We start from the raw sequence: 22,453 nt of genomic DNA, 5'->3' as shown, positions 1-22,453 counted from the left end.
TGATCCAGATGGGGGCTCCTCAGCTATTGGTTCATAGTTTATGTGTTTCCACTAGTTTGGCTATTTGTCCCTGTGCTTTTTCCAATCTTAGTCTCAACAATTCTTGCTCATACAATCCCTTCTCTTTCTCACCAATTGGACTCCTGGAGCTCTACCTGGGGATTGGCCAAGGATCTCTGCATCCACTTTCATCAGTTATTGGATGAGAGTTCCAGCACGACAGTTAGGGTGTTTGGCCATCCGATCACCAGACTAGGTCAGATCAGGCTTTCTCTCGACCATTGCCAGCAGTCTACAGTGTATATATCATTGTGGATTTCTGGGGACCTCTCGAGCACTCTGCCTATTCCTGTTCTCATGTGGTCATCATTTATCATGGTCTGTTATTCCTCATTCTCCCTTTCTGTTCTTGATCCAGCTGAGATCTCTAAGCTCTCTTTCCCTCGAAACTTGTCCTTCATTACTCCCACTCACATCCAGGTTGTTCATGTAGATCTCATCCATTTCTCTGTCATTGGGCAATCCCTGTGTCTTTTTTAGGGTCCTGTTTCCTAGGTAGCCTCCCCGGAGTTATGAGTAACAGTCTAGTCACCTTTGTTTTACATCTAGTATACTACTATGAGTGAGTACATACCATGTTTGTCTTTCTGAGTCTGGGTTACCTCACTCAGGATGATTTTTTTCTAGATCCATCCATTTGCCTGCAAACCTCATGATGTCATTTTTCTCTGCTGAGTAGTACTCCATTGTGTATATGTACCACATTTTCTTTATCCATTCTTCAGTTGAAGGGCATCTAGGTTGTTTCCAGGTTCTGGTTATTATAAACAATGCTGATATGAACATAGCTGAGCAAATGCCCTTGTGAGCATTCCTTGGGTATATGCCCAAGAGTGCTACAGCTGGGTCTTGGGGGAGATGGATTCCCAATTTTCTAAGGAAGCGCCATATTGATTTCCAAAGTGGCTGTACAAGCTTGCATTCCTACCAGCAGTGGAGGAGAGTTCCTCTTGCTCCACATCCTCTCCAGCATAAGCTGTCTTCAGTGTTTTTGACCTTAGCCATTCTGACAGGGGCAAGGTGGTATCTCAGAGTCGTTTTGATTTGCATTTCCTGGATAATTAGGGATGTTGAGCAATTCCTTAAATGTCTTTCAGCCATTTGAGCTTCCTCTGTTGAGAATTCTCTGTTTAGTTCTATAGCCCATTTTTTAATTGGACTGTTGGGCATTTTGATGTCTAATTTCTTGAGTTCTTTATATATTCTGGATATCAGCCCTCTTTCAGATGTGGGGTTGGTGAAGACCTTTTCCCATTCTATAGGCTGTTGCTTTGTCTTGTTGACTCTGTCCTTTGCTCTACAGAAGCTTCTCAATTTCAACAGGTCCCATTGATTGATTGTTTCTCTCATTGTCTGTGCTATTGGTGTTATATTTAGGAAGTGATCTCCTAAGCCAATGCATTCAAGATTACTTTCTACTTTCTCTTCTATCAGGTTCAGAGTAACTAGATTTATGTTGAGGTCTTTGATCCACTAGGACTTAAGTTTTGTGCACGGTGACAGATGTGGATCTATCTGCAACCTTTTGTATGCTGACATCCAGTTATGCCAGCACTATTTATTGAAGATGCTTTCTTTTTTTCACTGTACAGTTTTGGCTTCTTTGTCAAAAATTATATGTTCATAGGTGTGCAGATTAATGTCAGGGTCTTCAATTGGATTCCATTGGTCCACATGTCAGTTTTTATGGCAGTAACAAGCTGTTTTTATTACTGTAGCTCTATAGTAGAGCTTAAGGTCGGGGATTGTGATGCCTCTAGATGTTGTTTTATTGTACAGCATTCTTTGGCTATCCTGGGTTTTTTGTTAGAAAGACACTATTTTGGCCTATGGATTTATTCAATAAAATAGTGCATTGTGTTTCTTACTGCTCACGTTCATTCACCACCAAAAACAGAGTCTTGGATTGTATTTTTCACATATGTGCATGCATGTACACACACCCACTTGCAAATATGCACAGTAGACATTCCATTTGTATGTGAGGGAGCACATACAAACTGCACTCCAAAAGAACCACAAGAAAAAACACACTGATTCATGATTGATTCAGCATCATTCCTCTCAATGGTCAAAGTGAAAACAGCTACAAAGATTTAGGAAGTTTTGCAATTTAACTCATAAACTTGGGAATATTCCTCTAATATGGTAACAGCCCTCAAATCAGGATTTAAAATGTTCTGTTCAATGTTCTGTACACATGAAGGGCTATACCAGAGTACACAGGCAGTCTATAAAATATTTCACAAGTAGGTAGTAGAAATCTATTTCAAATTAACTCCAACTCTTCTTCATATCTTACTGTAAGAAAATAAAAACACTAACAACTAACCAAAACAGTGAACTTTCCAGTTGACAAAATTCTCTCGCAGTGATCAAAATGCTGCTTTATTCAGGAGTAAAAGGGAGCAGAGCAGGTTGTTAAATGTGCTTCTAAAATTATTAAAACCCCATTTGTTTGAGTAGATGTATTTGCTGATCTGAGACATTTTATATTGCACATACCCATCACCTCTCATGCTGTGTAATATTGGAATACTAGAGAGTGCAATTCCAGGTCTAGATATATTTTCACTAAATACTATTTCATGGTAATTCTTTCATGTCACTATTCTATCATTTACCCTATCAATCACCACAGCCAACAAGTTCCTTCTCACTCTGCAGCCAAGAAAACAAAAGCCTTCTTATTTTCTAGTTACTAGTATTTATGCTTAGAAAGTTATTTTATGGCCTGGAGAGATGGCTCAGTGATGAAAAGCATGGAATGTTCTTCCAGAGGTCCTGGTTCAATTCCCAGCAACACATGGTGGGTCACAACCATCTGTAATAGGACCTGATGCCCTCTTCTGTCACTCAGGTCTACATGCAAATACAGTAGACTTATATAAAAATAAATAAATCTCAAAAAAGTTATTTTACTTTCTGCAGTGGTCATCCTGCCCTAGTAAGTGTGGAATAAAGATGCCTGCCATCTTCCCTAGTGAAGCATCAGAACCTAGTTGCTGTGGGTTCCCTGCCCTGAGAGCAGCTGGCACCAGCTCTGCTCCCTCCACTCTCCTCTAAAGGAAGCAGCGCTGATTTCCCCTGTGACTTTGTGGATTCCACAGAGCTCTCAACTCTACATAGGGGGCAGGACCCACCTTCTTAGAGATTTCTTCAACAATATCCAGATCCTAGTTCATCTGCAAGGCTAGGAACAGGGAAAGTTTTGTTTAAGTAAGAAGATAAATCTCTCAGAGATTGGACAGGGATGTTGAAAGGAAGTATGAGGAACATGAAGTATTTTTAAAAATGGGAAGAATGACATTGGTCAGAGTCATTTCACATCTCTTGAAGTTGAGCAACCTTGGATGCCTTGCACTCTCCTATTCCTTGGAGAGGAGGATTGCGAAAGTGAGGACTCCTCCCATTGGTCTTAGCTTTCGATTTCCCTAGCTAGCAAGACTGGATTGTCTCCTAAGTGTATACACTTTACTCACCATGAAAATCAAAGGTCTTCTGTGCTCAGTTTTTTCTCTTACATGTCTTCATAGGTGGATGTTCCAACCTTAACCCTTCATGTCCAACAACCTCATTCATTGGTCACTGAGAATCACATTCCTCTGAATAAAGGTATCACTTGAGAGGTCAAGTATGAGCCACCCAGACACTTCTCCCTCTTCTCTACTCAGTTTAGAGGTGGCAGAAGGAGAATTCATCAGGTGTCTATTGCCACCAAGAACTGAATGTATGAATCCTGGGTAGAAGATATGTAGTGCAGTTACTTTTGGTTTAAGAACTTACTAAAGCATTCTCTCATTTATTAATAGTTATCCCAGCCACACACACACCCAAAAAAACTGAGAAAGATTTCATCACACACTTGCAAATCTCATGATGGGTAAATGGGAAGGAATTAGCTGCCCTCTAGATAAATACTAAACTTCTTTCCTTTAGTGATTATGTTAATGATTCCTTAGCACTTTTGTACTATGTATGGTATTTATACATAAATCCAGCAGGTGTAGTGGGCCTATGTAATAACATCATGGAAGCCTTGAGAAATGAGTGTTAGTAACATCAGGGACCTGAAATGCCCATTATATCATAGTATTTTTCAATCAAGTAGAGTAAGGAATCTCTAGTGTCTCATGTTATTTGAGACACAGAACAAATGGTGCCAGACAGTGGATGGTGGTAAGCACACCCTAGCTGATTGGCAAGCAGGCTCATGTTCTTGGAGTGTTTTCATTCAGCATGTTTGGGTCTCCTGCTTGACCAGGATGGCCATATAAGCATGCCAGAGGTTTTCAGAAGCTGGTCCTTGGCAGCTCTTGTGCCCTCAGATTTTGACAGAGAGAATGTAGCAGGCAGGTGCAGCTACTAATCATGCTCTCTTATACTGCCATTTTCTTTCCAGTCTTGAGCATCAGGGTTCTATAGCTCATGTGTAGAAAGATCTATGCCATTCATACCCTTTGCCTTCATACTCTTACAACTCTTGAAGGCTTAGGAACTCAGCATTCTCTTAGCCTGGAATTGTAGCTTCATGGAGAGATTAGATTTGGGGAGTTTTCAGTCTTTGATAGCAGCCAGTGTTAACAATTCTAGGTTTAGGATAACTGAGAACCTTGCCTCCAAAAGCTCACCAGCCCTCAGGAAGTCTTCCTATGCACAGAACCTGCAGTTTCTCTCCTCTAGCTCTCTATGCCTTTGATACTTCATCATCTTCTCCACTTCTGCCATCCTGCTGTTTCCGGTTGAGATCAGTGTCCTTATATTGTTTAGCTGCCCCTCAGGAAGCCTGTGGCCTGGCCAGGTTCATCTTGCCCTCTGATGTCTACATGTCACTGCTGCTCTGCCACATGTGCCTTTGCTGTCATGCTGCCACTTCCCTGATTTCTTTTTCTCTTCCCTTTTTGGTACTTATTGTTTTTTAAAAATAATATTTCATATAGTAAATCTTTTTCATAGACTTTTCCCTACCCAACTCCTCCCAGATCCTCCCCATCTACCTACCCTCTAAACATCATCAAAATGCTGTCTGTCTCTGTCTCTGTTTCTCTCTGTGTCTCTGTCTCTCTCTCACACAAATAAATAAATAAAAAAACCCAAAACATAACATGTAAACAAGAGCCAGCACTGTTTGAGAGAGATCTAGGGAGTACCTTTGGCAAAAGATTGAATAAGTTGTAACCAATTTCTGATACTGGGGAATTTGTCTCCCTCATTACATGGTGTCTCCATTGAAATTTCTGTCATATATGTGTATATTTCATGTGAGAGGCCAGCTTCCCACCATTTAAAGGTTTCATATGAGAAGGACAGAGGGATAAGAAACTTTTAGATAGAAAGATATCAAAGAGGAGAAAGACAGAAATACAGGATAGCTTTTGGAAGACCTCGATCAAAGTGCAATGGTCCTCCTCTGCCTTTTTAAAAGAGCTTTTCATAAAAATGTCAAGGGGTGAGGCAAAAAGACCTTTCCCTTGCTAGATCAAAGCACACCATACAGCCAAGTGTAGACCCTTCTAAACACCTGGTAACCACTCCTGTGGTCAAATCATCCCTTTATGCAGCCCTGCTGGGTAAAGCAAGCTCAAATTCTTTGGACCCCGAGTAAGATCTTACTAAGAAACCTCTGAGGGTAGGACAGCCTTTCAGAAGATCCTGCTTCACAGATAAGTCTGTCAGATATACTAGGCCTGTAGATGGATGCCCTAAATGTTGCAGAGGAGCCTTGGGAGACTGTTCGGGCAGCCAGCTGTTTCTGTCATTTCTCACATTTTTTGGAAATCCCTTGCTTGCACTTCCTGCTTACTCATGTGCATTTTTTCCTCCTTGGGTATGTGGAATTGAAGACTAGATAGTTATAGTTATAGTTTTCCTTGTTAACAAGTTCAGAAAAGAAACTCAATAAAGAGATATAAAATGTATAAGTTTGAGAGACATCAAAAGATAGTTTTCAGTTGGTAATACAAGTTAGGATAGAAAGTGAATTAGTTATACTTCGGCCTCACCAAAATAGGGTAAATAATGGAGTATTTTCTCTAAATTTGTCACATGTTAATGGACTGGACATTATTGATGTAATTATTACCTGTATATATTGTATATAGGTATTATAATTGATATATATATATATATATATATATATATATATATATAGTTTTTCTTATTTTAGACAAAAAGGGGAAATGTAGTGATATTTGTTGTATGCTCTAACAAATAAAGCTTGCCTAAAGATCAGAGGGCAAAGCCAGCCACTAGTTAGCTATAGAGGCTAGGCAGGGGTGGAACACAACTTTAATCCTAGCACTTGGGTTCTCATGATTTTGTTCCTAGTACTTGGGAGGCATACATAACTTTAATCCCAGCACTAGGGATGTTGAGATAGTAAGTGATATGGCTGAGATGAGAAAAGGAGTATAAGACAGGAGGAGACAGGAAATCATTCCCTTTCAGACTGAATGAAGGTTCAGTAGAGGTACAAAGTCTCTCTAGTGGCTGGCTGCACTGCTTTACTGGTCTTTCCTGATATATAGCTCTGTGTTTTTATTAAGACCAATTAGGATTCATTCTACATGCATCTCTGAGAGCTGAACCCATAAGATAAAATTTCAGTTTTCTCAGGGTATCCGTATAGTCTTCTAAACAGTCAGAGTTGATATAAGAGTCATCTGGCTGGCTGTGTGACTGGCAGTCAGTCTTTCTGCCTAAGGAAGTCACAATTAAAAAGGAGAGCCCAATACCTGGTAATTAAGGAACCAAAGTGCACAGTTACCAAGCTTGTCCCTACTTCTGAGTCTCAGGAATTAATAGCAACTCCCTGCCAAAAGAGAGTTCTCTGACCAAGGCTGTGAGTAGCACTAACCTGAGGATATAAGCATAAATATTTTAAAGGAAAACAGACAAGCTGTGAGGCTTCTTAGGACCTACTGCTTTCTGGGTGGACATGATATCTCTGGAAGATTTTAACAAGGTGTATAATGCTAGGAATGAATTTTCTCTTGTGTAAGCAGTTGGTTACCACTGTGACAGTGGTGCCATCATTATGCCAGGTGCCCTACTTTTTCCTTTGTCCAGAACTCATAAAAGAAACTGATAAGAATGCTCCTGGTCTTTCTATATACTTTGAGTGGGATTAAGTTCAGGTAGGAGAGAAGTTGAGTCCTTATGTAAACATCAGGGAGACTGTAGCTTCCTCCAGGTCAAAATCATTCACCTTACAGAAAGCTTGGTAAGAGACAGGGTGTTAACAAAAGGATGCAGAATAGCAGGATAGTCTCAGAGTGTGTGAAATCTTATATCTGGCAAAGTGTAGCGCCTGTGCTACCACCCATTTACCATGTCTGAGCGAAGGGCCGGGGGTTAAAAACAGAGATAAGCCAGCAGGTCATTCATCTCAGTAGAATTCTGAATGCTGTTTATTAAAGGAAGGAGGAGATTGATTTCCAATTTTCTGAAAAACTCCATACTGAATTCCAGAGTGGCTGTACAAGTTTACATCCCCACCAACAGTGCAGGAGTGTTATCCTTGCTGAACATCCTCTTCAGCATAAGCTGTCTTCAATGTTTTTGATCTTAGCCATTCTGACAGGTGTAAGGTGGTTTCTCAGAGTTGTTTTGATTTGCATTTCCCTGACGACTAAGGATGTTGAGCAATTTCTTAAACGTCTTTCAGCCATTTGAGATTCTTCTGTTGAGAATTCTCTGTTAAGCTCTGTAGCTCATTTTTTAATTGGATTATTCAGTAGTTTGAAATGTAGCTTTTTGAGTTCTTTATATATTCTGGAGATCAGCCCTCTGTCAGATGTGGGGTTGGTGAAGATTTTTTCCCATTCTGTAGGCTCCCACTTTGTCTTATTGACCATGTCCTTTGCTTTAAAAAAGCTTCTCAGTTTCAGGAGGTCCCATTTATTAATTTTTGCTCTCATTGTCTTTGCTACTGGTGTTACGTTTAGGAAGTGGTCTCCTGTGCCAATGTGTTCCAGACTACTCCCTACTTTCTCTTCTATCAAGTTCAGAGTAACTGGATTTATGTTGAGGTTGTTGATTAAGTTAGACTTGACTTTTGTGCATGGTGACAGATATGGATTTATTTGTAATCTTTTGCATGTTGACATCCAGTTATGCCAGCACCATTTGTTGAAGATGCTTTCTTTTTTCTATGGTACAGTTTTGGCTTCTTTGTCGAAAATCGTATATTCATAGGGATGTGGATTAATGTCAGTGTCTTCAATTGGATTCCATTGGTCCACATGTTGGTTTTTATGCCAGTACCAAGCTGTTTTTTTATTATTACTGTAGCTCTATAGTAGAGCTTGAAGTCAGGGATCGTGATGCCTCCAGAGGTTGCTTAATTGTACAGGATTCTTTTAACTATCCTGAGCTTTTTGTTTTCCCATATGAAGTTGAGTATTGTTCTTTCCAGGTCTGTGAAGAATTGTATTGGGCTTTTGATGGAAATTGCGTTGAATCTGTAGATTGCTTTTGGTTAGGATTGCCACTTTTACTATGTTAATCCTGCCTATCCATGAACATGGAAGATCTTTTATCTTCTTCTAATTTCTTTCTTCAGAGACTTAAAGTTCTTATCATACAGGTGTTTCACTTGCTTAGTTAGAGTTATCCCAAGGTATTTTATATTATTTGTGGCTATTATAAAGGGTGATGTTTCTCTGATTTCTTTCTCAGCCCATTTATCATTTGTATATAGGATTTTTTTTTTTTTTTTAGTTAATCTTGTATCCTGACACTTTACTGAAGGAGCTTATCAGCTGTAGGTGTTCTCCCTGGTAGAATTTTTTTGGTTCACTTAAGTATACTATCATATCGTCTGCAAATAGGTAAAGTTTGAATTCTTTCTTTCCTATTTGGATCCCCTTGATCTCCTTTTGATGTCTTATTGCTCTAAATAGAACTTCAAGTACTATGTTGAATAAGTATGGGGAGAATGGACAGCCTTGTTTTGTTCCTGATTTCAGTGAAATCACTTTGAGTTTCTCTCCATTTACTTTGATGTTGGCTGTTGGCTTGCTGTAAATTGCCTTTATTATGTTTAGGTATATTCCTTGTATTCCTCATCTCTCTCGAACCTTTATCATAAAGGGGTGTTGGATTTTATCAAAGGCTTTTCCAGAAACTAATGAGATGATCATGTGGATGTTTTCTTTCAGTTTGTTTATACAGCATATTACACTGACAGATTTTCAAATGTTGAACCATCCTTGCATCCCTGGGTTGAAGCCTACTTGATCATGGTGGATATATTTTTTTTTTATGTGTTCCGGGATTCTGTTAGCCAGTATTTTATTGAGTTTTTTTTTTTTTTGCGTCAATATTCATGAGGGAGATTGCTCTCTAATTCTCTTTCTTTATTGCATCTTTGTATGGTTTAGGTATCAGGGTAACTGTAGCCTCATAAAAAGAGTTTGGTAATGTTCCTTCTGTTTCTATTGTGTGAAACAATTTGAAGAGTATTGGAACTAGCTCTTATTTGAATATCTGGTAGAATTCTTTGCTGAAACCATATGGTACTGGGTTTTTTTGGTTGGGAGACTTTTAACAACTGTTTCTATTTCCTTAGGGGTTATTGGTGTATTTAAATAATTTATCTGGTCTTGATTTAACTTTAGTATATGGTACCTATCCAGGAAATTGTACATTTCTTTCAGATTTTATAATTTTGTGAAGTACAGGTTTTTGAAGTATGAGCTGATGATTCTCTGGAACATTTTGGGTCATGACTTTGTTGGCTTTAGTGTTTTCTTTGACTGATGAATCTATTTTCCCTATTGTATCTTCAGTGCCAGAGATCTGGTGTTCCATCTCTTGTATTCTGTTGGTTATGCTTGCATCTGTTGTTCCTGTTCATTTACTCAGATTTTCCATTTCCAGCATTCCCTCAGTTTGTATCTTCTTTATTGTCTAGATTTCAGTTTCAAATCTTGAACTGTTTCCCTCACTTGTTTAATTGCTTTCTCTTGGCTTTCTTTAAGGGATTTACTGATTTCTTTCCTTTTTCTGTTTGAATTTTCCTTGATTTATTTAAGAGAATTTTTCATTTCCTCTTTAAAGATCTCTAACATATTCTTAAGGTCATTTTTTAAGGTGGATTTCTTCTGTTTCTTCTGTGTTGGGATGTTCAGGACTTGCTGATACAGGTTTTGATGGAGCCATATTGGTTTTTATGTTATTGACTATATTTTTGCACTGGTGTCTACCCATCACTTTCTCCACTTGGTGCAAGCAGTATCTGTGTCTGAGGGAGCCTCTCTATGTCTGATGGATACTCTTGGTCCATTGGGAGCTCTTGGTCTAATAGGTGCTGATTGACTCTTTGTCTCAGGGAGCAGCTCTTAGTCCAATTGGCTCTGCCTCAGGGAGTATTGTCAATCTCAGTGGGTGGGTGGGTTCGGAGGGGTGGGGCTTGTGAGTTACAGGATCTGTTTGGGGATGGTGGTAGTCTGACCAGTCTGAAGGAGGCCTGCCTATTGGCTTGAGACTGGGACTGCAATCGGTGGTGGTGTGGGGGTGCAGGGTTGTGCCCCTGGGCCCCACCAAGACAAAGACTAACCTCTTAATCCAATGGGGCACTGGCAGGCTCTGTCTTGGAATTCCTCACTCTTAACACCCATAATTTGTGAATTCTTTGCTCAAATAATAATACTCTATAATACAGTCACAATTACTCACTGAAAATCGTCTGAATACCTACCAGGTCCTCAGCACACTAGTATGGGAAATTGCACTCAAGGCAGAATTCAACCTTCTCTTGTGTATTATTAATGTTTGTTTTTTCTGGGCAGGACACAGTCTATTTCTTCTTGAACAAGGTTTGTCCATTAAACATCACACTTGAAGCCTGTATTCCATAGTTTTATCTGCAGATCACTAATATTTTATTTTAGAGCAACTTCAAATGGTTTAAAGATATTCCCAAGGAGTCACTGCTTTATCAAAAAATTTTTTATGTTTTTTATATAAAACTTATAGATTAAGAATCATAGAAGTTTAGATACAAAATATGGAATTTAGATAATGCAAAAATGTATAAAGAATATAAGAAAGCACCATTTCCTAGATATAAAGCAGGCAGGGCGGTGGTGTCACATGCCTTTCATCCCAGCACTTGGAAGGCAGAAGCAGGCAGATCTCTGAGTTCCAGGACAAATTGGTTTACAAAGTGATTTCCAGGATAGCAAGGACTAAGCAGAGAAATCTCCTCTTGAAAAAACAAACAAACAAACAAACAAACAAAAGTTGGCTTTCATAGGTATGGTATTTCAACAGGTCATATATACATTTACTTTCTGGACTTGGATCTTATCTTCATAAATAATATCCTTGGCATCCCCGTTGTCAGAAGTATTATTCTAGAGACATTTTCATAACTGAATCAGGATTGAGTGTCTCTCCTTCTGGCATTGATAATCTTAAAGAAAAAAAGATGAGGTCAGAGCAGTTGAAATTCAGATGGTTCACACTTCTCTTTACATTCCTACTAACTGTTTACATTGCAATGGTGGCCTTTTGTTTTAAGTGTAAAATGAATCCCACACAGTGTGTAAGCATTACAAGGATTGTGGATTTTAGTACATTGTGGTCTGATTGACTCAGGGCATCCTTGGGAACTTATGGTTTCTATTCATCATCCTCTGCAGCAAAAGTATTTGATAGTTACAGATGAAGACCCCAAGATTCTTTGTGTATAATCTTTGGTCAATTTGAAAAGTCAGTGTTGTGTGACATTTTGTTTGTGTTCTGAGAAATAAAGCTTGCCTGGAGATCAGAAGGTTGAACCAACCACTAGTTAACCATAGAGGCCAGGCACTGATGGCACACACCATTATTGCCAGAATTTGGGAAAAAAATAAGCAGGAAGATCAGTAGTTCAAGGCCACCCTGGCCTTCAGGAGATTGAAATATATGATCCTTAGGAAAAATTTTATTTCCCAAAGCACACACCTGCATGTAACTGTGCCTTACAGACTTCAGCTGCCATGTATCTTCTCTTGAGGTCAATTGGAAGCAGATGAGTTGAACTTTATTGCCTGGCTCACACTTGATACTGGTCAGTCGTCCATAGACCACCACTTCCATTTTCCCGGTATCATCTTCAACCCCATAGTAAATGAAGTCATTCCACTCATTTTTCTGAGAAACAAGTTAACATTCATCTTTTAGGAAATATGTGAAAGCTTATCACTTCTATGAGAAACAATAGAGTGTTAGCATAAACCTGTCCCTGACAAGGCAAGTGTGGCTCTTGGGTTTAGAATCTTAGGTAAAAGGCCAGTGAGATGGCTCAGTGGGTAAGGATGCTTGTTGGCAAGTCAGACTACCACTCAATCCCCAGGACTTATAGTGGAAGGGGAGAACTCATTTGTGGAGCTCCTTCTGACTTCCACACTACTTTCATGGCTTTGTGTTTCTCTCAACCCTCACAGACAAAATAAAAGAATAACTGACAAAATAGAATTACGTGAATGGAAGAGTTTAACATGCTATGGTGAACAAATCTTTTCTTGGAAATCACTCTGGGGTTCTGTGTGCCTAGCCCTAATGATGGGACATCACTGAAGCCCTTGGTACCCACTTTTAAGTTTTACCTACTTGAGTCTTCATCTGCTGCGTGTCTTCAGAACAAATGAGTGTCTTCCTAGGTACTAGTGGGAACATGTCAGAATAGCTGAGATTTCTTCAGGTTCCAAAGTAAGGGATCAAAAATGAAAAAAATACACAGCAAACCCCATTTAGTTACCATTTCAGGTTTCTTAGTTACATCCAGGAGGCCAGAGAAGAAAAGGCTGCTTTTGGCTCATTATGAGTCTGACAAAGACTATTATAAGTCCCTTTTCATTTAATTTATTTCACTTTTTATTGAAAATAAAGTTATTTTCATATATCATATTATAATCATAGTTTCCTCTCCCCTACATCCTCTAACACAATCCTCTCCTCCCCACATTTACAACTCCATCCCTTCTTTCTCTCTCTTTTAAGAAAACAAAGAAGAGAAATCAACAAGAATAAAACAAAATGTACAAAGCAACAGAAATAAAAAAGAAATAGCATGAGAAAAAATACACAGTCACACAAGACAGACAGTCACACACACACACACACACACACACACACACACACACACACACCTCCTGTTTAAATGGATCACATTTGCTCAGTGCACACATCATTTCCGTCTACTCCTTCCCAATCTCTCAAAAGTTAAATCTACAGCAATATTCCTGGTGGTTTAGTTTTTGTCCCACGTAGTTTACTTTTAATTGTGTAAGCAAATGTAGCAGTACAGTCAATAACAGCATAGATAAAAGGAAAAAGCCATGACGGATTCATACACAATGAATTGTGAAATCACACATTGAACAAGCAAGCATACTAATGAGTACATGGGCACTTAAAGAAACATTCAAAAGTCACAGAATTCCTTAAATTTCCTCACTTTCATTGTGCCTAGTGATAAATTGTGAAATTAAACTAGTTTGTTAAACTCCTGTTTCACTATTTAAAATATTATTCACTCTGTTAAAAGATCTTGATAAAAAGTAAAGAATGTGATGAGAACACATCAAAGAAATAATCCTGATTTGTTGGACATGGCTTCATTCTAGGGCAGAATTGTCTATATGTTTTTTTATTCTCATCATTGCAAACTGTATCTAGACTATGAGTTTGACTCTTCATTCACAACTGAGTTGCCAATGAGATGGGTTAGGAAACTATGAAAGAAATAAAATCTAAAAGGAAAGTGTGCTATAAACTGAACAGTGTCTGGGAATAGGATGGCTATAGATGGATTGTCAGCCAGGAAAGTGACAAAGGATATTGATGAATCTCCTTGTAAAGAATTCTCATGGTGGTACCTTGAGGAGAGGAATGGTAAGAGACTATCCCAATACCCAAAGTATGGAAACCTTACTCATCTCTTTCTGATATGAAAGGTGATTATTTCCTGTGTTAAGTAAGTTGAGCAAATTCTAGTGCCAAGTTAAAACCTAAAATCTCAGAATGCAAAGGCATTCTACAAATAATGGATGGCTTACCTTAGTTACCACAAACTCTCCATTCACATATGTCCCTTTTGTTTGAGAGAAAAGATTCTCAATTTTAGGAGTTCCATTGGCTCTTTTCCTCAGTGTATTTGAGATAACCATCATTTGGTTAACATTGACATCAGACACACAGGAGGCTCCATATATCTCCAGAAACCCATTGGCGCCAAAATAATCTGATATGGCGATGATCTTTTGTGGAATGAACTTGTTCTTTAGGGCTGTGTCAAAAACCTTCACTCTGAAGATTTCAGTCTCAGTAGCCACTGTGGCATGGAACATCCTTTTTGTCATCAATCAAATCATAAGTAAATGGTTTTGTTACTTTTCAACACCACCACTTCTTTGGGAACTCGATGGTGACCTTTCACCTTAGAAGGCTCCTTTGGTAAGTTTCCACACCTTGGTGTCTACATAAAACACACACAGGATAAACATGCATAGTTCAGTCAGATCATGAGGCACAATTCCAGAGAGTTTAGAGTAGAACATCTAGACAAAGATTGCCATACTATACCCTAAAAAAGGAAGAAATGGAGACTTACCTAATTCACTACTTAGTGATTCCACTTAATACTAATCATTCCTGGTAGATAAGTGGATAATACTTGTAGTTATGGGGAATGAACCCAAGAACTCCATGTTCTAGTCAAGTCTTCTATGTAGGAACATTTTGAAGATTCCAATTACAAAATTTGTCTAACAGTCAGAGATTTCTTGTAAAATGGCTAGGTAGGCAGCCCCATGAAGATGCCCTCAATATTATTAAACAAAAAGGGTTCAAGCTAACAGCTCTTCTTTTTCCCTAACAGAGGTCATGGAGGAGAATCCCAGCATCAGAAAAAGTCCTGAAGTCATCTTACTTTGATAACCTGCCTTGTCAGTATCCCATTCCATTTCTGAGCATCAGAAGAGCACTATGAAATGGAGGCAACACTGTAGGGCTGAAAGAAGAATGTTGGCAGTCACGGCCAACCTGGCTACCAGCTCAGGGAGGCAGCTATAACTGGTAGCACTCTCTGAAATACGACTTGGAAACATACAGACCACTCTGTGTGTGGTAGGGTTTAACTCTGATTCCTTATCAATGTGTTCTAACTTCAGCAAGCACATTTTCATTATAACTGTTTCAGCAATTCACAATATGAAAATAATATCTTGACAAAAAGTTCAAAGTGTAAAATTAAATAAGGCATGATCAGGCAAACACTGAGTCAGGCATTTTCTTAATGGGATAGAGCATATAAAGCATTTTAAAGTTGAATGTAGGGAAGGATCAGTAACTAAACACAATAAAATGATTGATTATTTGAATAAAAGATTATGTGTACAAGTAGATTAATGAAGAAACCTTCCAAGTTTGTGCTAATCTCTGTCATTATACTGCGAGAACAGGAAGTTTTACCCCTGATGGATGGCTGCTTCTTGTTGCTGGAGTCACCAGAGGAGCCTGGAGAGCACTGGATGCCGTTGCTGGGGACACCTGCGGATGCAGGAGACTGCTGGATGCTGTTGGTAGAGATCCACGTGGAGCCAGGAGACCTTCTAATGCTGTTGCTGAAGGCAACTGAGGAGCATGTACCCTCTGTGATGCTCTTACTTTAGGATAGGGAAGAGCTTGTCTAGTACCATATGATACTCCTTGAGATACTTGAGTGGTGCACACACTTCTGGACTCTGTCAGTGGAGGAGCATGAAGAGCCTGGATTATGTTGGATGCTGTTCCTGGGTGTGTTTCAGTGGTCTAGACCCTGTTTGTTCCTATTGGTATGGAAACCTGAGGAGCTGGAAGACTGTTGCACGTTGTTGGTAGACGTACCTGAGAAGTCTGGAGACTACTAGATGCTGTTGCTGGAGAAGCCGAAGAAGCCAGGAAACAAACATGTCCTGTTCCTAAGGGACCTGGGACATTGGCATTCCTGGGTGCTCTTACTGTAGCAGAGTTAAGAGTCTGAGTGCCACTGGATGTTGCTCTTTGAGATGTGTGGGTGGTGCTGTCATTTCTGGGTACTGCTTCTGGAAGAGCATGGGGAACCTGAATATTGCTGGAGTCATCGTTCTGGACTGGGCTTCACTTCTCAATGTTGCTGAAGGCCCTTTAGGGTTTTGGGCAGGTCTGGATGTTGTTACTTGAGGACTGTGAGGAGACTGTTTGCTTTTGACTGTTGCTGCTGTAGGTATGTGAATATTCTGGGCACTGCTGGACACTGATACTGGAGACATCTGAGGAACACTGAAAGAGCTGGACAGTGTTTCTGAAGGCATGTGAGGGACCCAGCTATTACCAGATATTGTTGCTGGAGGTACATCAGGAGCCTGGACACCACTGGACAGTGTTAGAGGCACTGGAGAGTTCAGATGAATGCTGGAGTCTGATGCTGGAGACATTGGAAAATTCTGGCAAAGTGGTGCTGGAGAGCCTGACGACATTTTCAAAGTGAAGCATGTTCCTAGAGGTCTCTGAGAAGTCTGGAGGTTGTTAGGTGAAGCTGCGGCTGCTGCAACTTCTGGAAGAGTCTGGAGTTTATTGGCAGCTGAAAAGTTGCTGGTTGCTGAAAATTCTAGAAGCTGGTGTTTTTTCTGGGAAACGTGTGTCTCTATGGTACTCTGTTTTTTGATGTTTGTGTTTTTAAGGAAAATAGGATTGAGATATTTTTTTAGTATTGCTTATTGGTTTTTGAAAATAAGACCAAACTCATCTTTTCACTTTCTCTTTTCAAAAGAGAACTTTTACCCTGTCATCTTTTTACTGAGCTGAAAGAAGTATGTCAGAACAAACTTAGGTATTTCCTACACCTAGCTTCCACTCTTACTCATCAATATTACAACTTCTGTTAAAAGCTAGGTATTGAATTTTCACTGTGCTGGGATAGAATACTAGCTCAAAGGGTCTTACAAAGCTGATATTATTTGTCCTCATTCAGCTTTTAGTGTTATCTTGTGGGAAATGAAGTTTGTAGTAAAATTGGCTCTTTGTGTACTTTTTTCAGGTAGACTTTTCAGTCCATCAAATATTCAATCCTTATTGTACACAGAGAGACCATGCTCCACACTTCCAGGTGAGGTGATTGAAACTGTGGTACAAATACCCTCATAGATGGATTTTGGTGGATGGGGATGTAGCTCAGTTGACAGCGTGCTGGACTAGCATGCCTGAAGGCCATCTAGACTCATTCAATCCTGTATTTAGTTCTTTAAAATGACCATTACTCCAGTTAAATTTTAAAAAAGCCAAAAAAAAAAAAGAAAAGAAAACACCATGAACTTTCCCTTCCAATTAAAAACTAAAAAAAAAAAAAAGAAAGAAAAAAAACACCTTCTACATATGTGAGAAATACTTGTACTTAGGCAACAGATCTAGTTAGGGGATCCTCATTTCACTTTTAAAATCTTAGAAGTAAAAATGTAAATATTATAAAATTTGCTTTATAACTGAAGGTGAGTTAATATGCAAATTGTTTAATTGTAATGGCCATTTTTACTGTTTTTGCTCTTTAAAGGTAAATATTCTTCTAAAATGCTACAATGGTTATAAAGCTGACTCCTTTCAAGCCCAAAGTATTACTAACTGTAGCCTATTTTCCAGGCTTGTGTACATTTTGAAATATATTGCTGTCATCATTTACAAACATGGTTAATTAGATGTGCCTAAGGAGTTCCCATGCTAAATAACAGGACTGTGCCTGTTAAAAAGATTAACTGCTGGTCACATGGAGTGTTCATGCAATAAAATAAGGATATTTGTGTACATTGCAATACTGATCCCAAAATACATGCATGATGAATGGAATATATATATACATATATAGGTTATGGTTGTTGTAATTATATTAAAATGCATTAAAATGGGAACAGGAAGCTGTTCTCTTTGATGAGCAATGGCTGGGAGTGTTTAGTGTGTGCCTGGGATGGTCTGGAGCTGACTCTCAGCAAAAGTGACCATTACAGTTATACAATATTTGGTCAGTGAATGGACAGGGATAAAAACTTCCAAGCAAAGAAACTGAATGTGTCAAAAAAAACCTACTGAGAAGAGCATAGAATGGTGAAAATAACCTCTGGAGTTGGGTCACCAGGAAAGGGAAAATGTCTGAGAAGAAACTAGGCAATGGGGACGGATACATTCTTGTGTTAGTCCCTGTCTGTCCCCCCTCTTTCTTTCTGTACCCTAAGCAGAAAGTTGGTTGACAACATTAGAAATCACTTCATAAATACTTACCTGTTCAATACCACAGAGGCTGTGATACATGATTACATAACTTACTGAGCTATTTAATAATAAGAGGAAAATCTTTGCAGTAGGGGATCAGTGACATGTTTTTCCAAGGTTGTGGTGAACCCAGAGATGTGCTTTGGGAAGGAGCAAGCATTGGGAACAGGAAAGTGGTATCTTGTTTGAGGAACTGCTGGTTGGTGTTGGTGGAGGCTTCTGAGGAGTCTGGAGACAACATTCATCTTTTTGTGGGTTGCATCCTGAATACTCTAGAAACTGAGTCTGCTCCTGGGTAAGCTTCCTTTTCTTGCCACCTTCAGTTTTTGTGGTTTGTTTTCTCTTTTTCTAAAAGAATAATGTTTGCCTTTCCTTATTAATTTTTTTCCCATGTGTGGGAAATTGAGCCCCAAGCTTTGTACATGCTAAGTTGTACTTTTCCATATGGTTTTATCCCTAGCCCTTAGTAATGTCTTTAGTATTAAGTAAAACGTAATATTTCAAGGAATATAAGAATCTTAGTCTATACACAGAGGACATGATACAGACACTTCAGTCTCTGTGACTCCCATATGAGCCCTACTAGTTGTTCTGTGGGCCATATTCTCCTGGTGTGCTCCATCCCTTCTGATATCAACAATCTTTCATTCCCCTCCTCGGCAAGGGTTCTCTGTGCTCATGGGAAAGTACTCAGCAGGCTACCTAAAGAGAAACTTGAACACCCATTTAGCCACAAAACTCTTGACCTACAATCTATCCTTTCAAGACCTGTGGACAATGGTGGCACAGGACATGTAGGAGTGGCCAACCAATGTCTGGCTTAACTTGTGTCCCATGCCATTAGAAGGAGCTTATGCAGTACATTGCCTGAACGAGAAAGAACTGGTTGTATATTCTCTTCTTTATGGAAGGCAATAAGGCTTTGACTATTTAGAGGAAAAAATCTTAGTTTTATTACTGGATTCTAATTATATTTGTGTCATTGTGCACACCTCATTCTTAACAGATGGATCATATGGAGTGGTAGTTTGAATAAGACTGACAACATTGACTCATTTATTTGAATGCTTCGTCATCAGACAGAGAGTCTCAGTATTAGCAGATGTGTCCTTGTTGGAGTAGGTGTGGTTTGTTGGAGGAAGTGTGTCACTGAGGTTTGGGCCTTGAGGTTTCAGATGCTCAAGCCAGGTCCAGTGCCACTCTCTCTTACTGCTGCCTGTGGAGATGTAGAACTCTACACTACCTCGTCAGCACAATGTCTGCCTGCACACTGACATGCTTCCCACTATGACAATAATGGACTAACCCTCTGAATGTATGCAAAAATAAGAGTTGCTGTTCTTGTGACATCTCTTCAAAGCAATAGAAACCCTAACTAAGTCATATAGGGTTGTCTCATAGAGGAGTAGAAAAATTATATTTATCTCATCCTACTTATCCCTGTGGTGGCAGAATAGTATTAGTTGTAGAATTATAAAGTCCATATTTAATGTAATCTTTTTAAAAGCCACACCCCAAAGCAACTGCTATTTCAGTAAATGATGTTTAAATAGTCACATTGTGATTTGTTTTGTTTGCATCCCTGGAGGTTATACTGCGCGAGTTACAGACATTGTACACCTGACACTGAAGGAGTGGCAGGTCCCTATGAATTTGTTGACTTAGAACCTGTTCTCACTAGACCGTTGGGCTAGATAGATAGAGTGCTGAATCTTCCTAAAGAGTTAAGAAGGGGAAGAACCTGGGGAGAAACTTGTTTTGTGGGAGACTAGCCACCACCTTACCTGTGCAGAGGTCTTGCTCATGGCTGATTCATTATGGTGGAAAGAGATCGGGAACTACTGGGTTCTTCTTGCTTTCTTTTTTTCACTGCAGTTTCGTTTTTTCCTTTCTTTTGCTTCTTAACTGTTGGGATAAAGAAAACACAGTAAACCCTGGGAAGTGGTTAAGATGACTGAAGCTCATTCAGAATTATTTATTTTCTTTTTTAATTATATTGATAATTTATTCCATTTTCATTAATAAATTTATAGAAAGATAATGATTTCACGTTGTTTTTAAATAAACCTCAATGGGGGTTGGAGGAGGGAGGAGATGGCATCTGTGGGTGGCATGTAGAGTTAGAAAATTTCTTAATAAAGAAAAATGAAAACAAACAAATAAACAAAAACCCTCAATTGTTCAATTTTACCAAAAAGATTCAGGAGCCAGATGTTGGGGCAACAGCTTGCTAGCTCACAGAGGCAGAGGGAGCACCCAGCTGACTTTCCTATTCCACAAGTGTCCCATAATCCCCCTTTCCCTAAGACATCACAAACCAAAACCGCTCACACTCAGTGTCCCTCACTTCTCCTTCCTGTGCTTCCTCCTACTATCCTCCCGACTTCCTCTTACTCTCTGTTTCTTTCTCTCGATAATGTTCACTTCCTGTTAACTTGCTCTGCCTCTGAACCTGTGCTTGACTTGATTTAACACAATTTACACTATTCAAGCAGAAAGATATTGGAATAAAGCTGTGTTCTGGGGCTGAGCCACACCAGACCTAGAAACCGTTTTTTTTTTTTTCTTCCCCCAAGTAAATAACACAATTTCAGGGTGTACAGTGTGATCAAATATCCTGCAAAAATTTCAAGAGCTACTTAGTCTCTACTTGTTTCTCTGTGTTTACTTCTGCTGCAGAGGCCTTACCTGGCCAGAAGGTCACCAGTGGTACCATGTCCCATACAGGCAGTACCTCAGGGGATTCTTTGCCCATCCCAGGTGTAGTGGGTTCAACTTTTCCAGTCTTCTCCTTCTTCTTCTTGGAAACTTCAGTTTTAATCAGTACAACCCTGTCCTAGCCCTCTTATTCCACAGACTGATTTACAAACATGAAACTTTTATTATAATAGCAATAGGTTACATTCTAAGGACAATCATTCCAAATCATAGAAAAAGGAAAATAATTATGTTTTGATATTTGATGTAACAAAGTAGTGAAATTGTATTTGGACTTCTATATTGGGAATATATATCTTTCTATATAACTCAGTGTATTCTCAATTTGCAGGTCTCCTTGACTGGGCCTCCTTACGCTAAATTCTCAGGTCAGAGTTGTGTGCCAGTATATGCAATATTTTTTAAACCCAGTGACTTTATAAAGAGAAACTTCTTCACATCTTTAAAATGCAGGCTTCTACTTAAATATTAGATCAAATTTCTTACTGGAAAAGTTATTAATGAATGGGTAAGATTGTTAATCAAATATTATATATACTCTATTTAAATGTGGGACATGATTTTTTTCAAATTTTAGTCCATCACTTGTCTATATCATTTTCTAATTTTTCTACCATGTTGGGTGTTCTAACCTATCTCAGCAACTACTTTTTTTCCTTCATCCCCAATTCAAAAGATGTCTACCCTAAAATATATCAAGTTTCTTTGTAAGAAAGGATTTCTTGTAATCATCATTTGTTGACATCAGAAATACGCCAACCCCCATAATTTCTAAGGTGCACACTGGGAAAGCAACATATCAGTTCTGACCTCTGCAGGGAGCCAGAAAGTTTGGGGAGGGTGGAGAAGGGATGAGTGTCCAGGGTGTTCCCATGTTACCTTTGGATCTCTCTGTTTTAAGCCTTTGAGCAAGGTCTTCAAGTCCTTTAATGATTTGACACACTTCTATCAGTTTGTCCAGTCCAGCATCTTCTGGGAATGTGTCCTCCAACAGGTCAGCCATCTGAATTCTGTCATAATCATTTTGCGTCTTTTTTGTTAGATTTAATTCTTTTCTTAGTAAGGACTTGATTTTTCTAAACTGGTAGTCATCCACAGCCACATCTTCTAATCCTTGTTGAAGAACAATTGTCTTGTATTCACTCATTATCTCTAAAATTATGGACAATCCTAAGTGATGAAAATAGACATAGGATTACAAACATATATAGACAATTTCAAAACAAGTTTATTCTTTGTGAGTGGATGACATGTATTGATAATGTCCATAATTGCATGTGAGAGAAAAACAGAGTTAAACATAAGCTGTGCATATTTCATGTAGAACTTCTGTATTAATAAACAAGTGTAGGATATTCTTCCTCATAAGCCATGTTAGGTGACTTAGACCACTTGTTTTGGAAGAAAA

General features: G+C 39.0%; 1 protein-coding gene across 1 annotated transcript in view; it reads right to left on the bottom strand.

Moving 5' to 3' along the window:
• Positions 1-11,443: 11,443 nt before the first annotated feature.
• The window catches only part of LOC118593285 (pyrin and HIN domain-containing protein 1-like), a 33,784-nt gene continuing 22,774 nt past the window's right edge, over positions 11,444-22,453 (bottom strand). Inside the window, 8 exon segments of the mRNA XM_036202654.1 lie at positions 11,444-11,479; positions 12,013-12,201; positions 14,109-14,405; positions 14,407-14,445; positions 14,447-14,527; positions 14,625-14,635; positions 15,523-15,716; positions 16,051-16,724. Coding sequence (XP_036058547.1) covers positions 11,444-11,479; positions 12,013-12,201; positions 14,109-14,405; positions 14,407-14,445; positions 14,447-14,527; positions 14,625-14,635; positions 15,523-15,716; positions 16,051-16,724 — 1,521 coding nt within the window.

This window comes from Onychomys torridus, chromosome 11, assembly GCF_903995425.1.
Source record: "Onychomys torridus chromosome 11, mOncTor1.1, whole genome shotgun sequence".
In the NCBI taxonomy this organism is placed as follows: domain Eukaryota; kingdom Metazoa; phylum Chordata; class Mammalia; order Rodentia; family Cricetidae; genus Onychomys; species Onychomys torridus.
The sequence above is the reverse complement of the archived record's forward strand: the minus strand, read 5'-3'. Positions and strand labels throughout refer to the sequence as shown.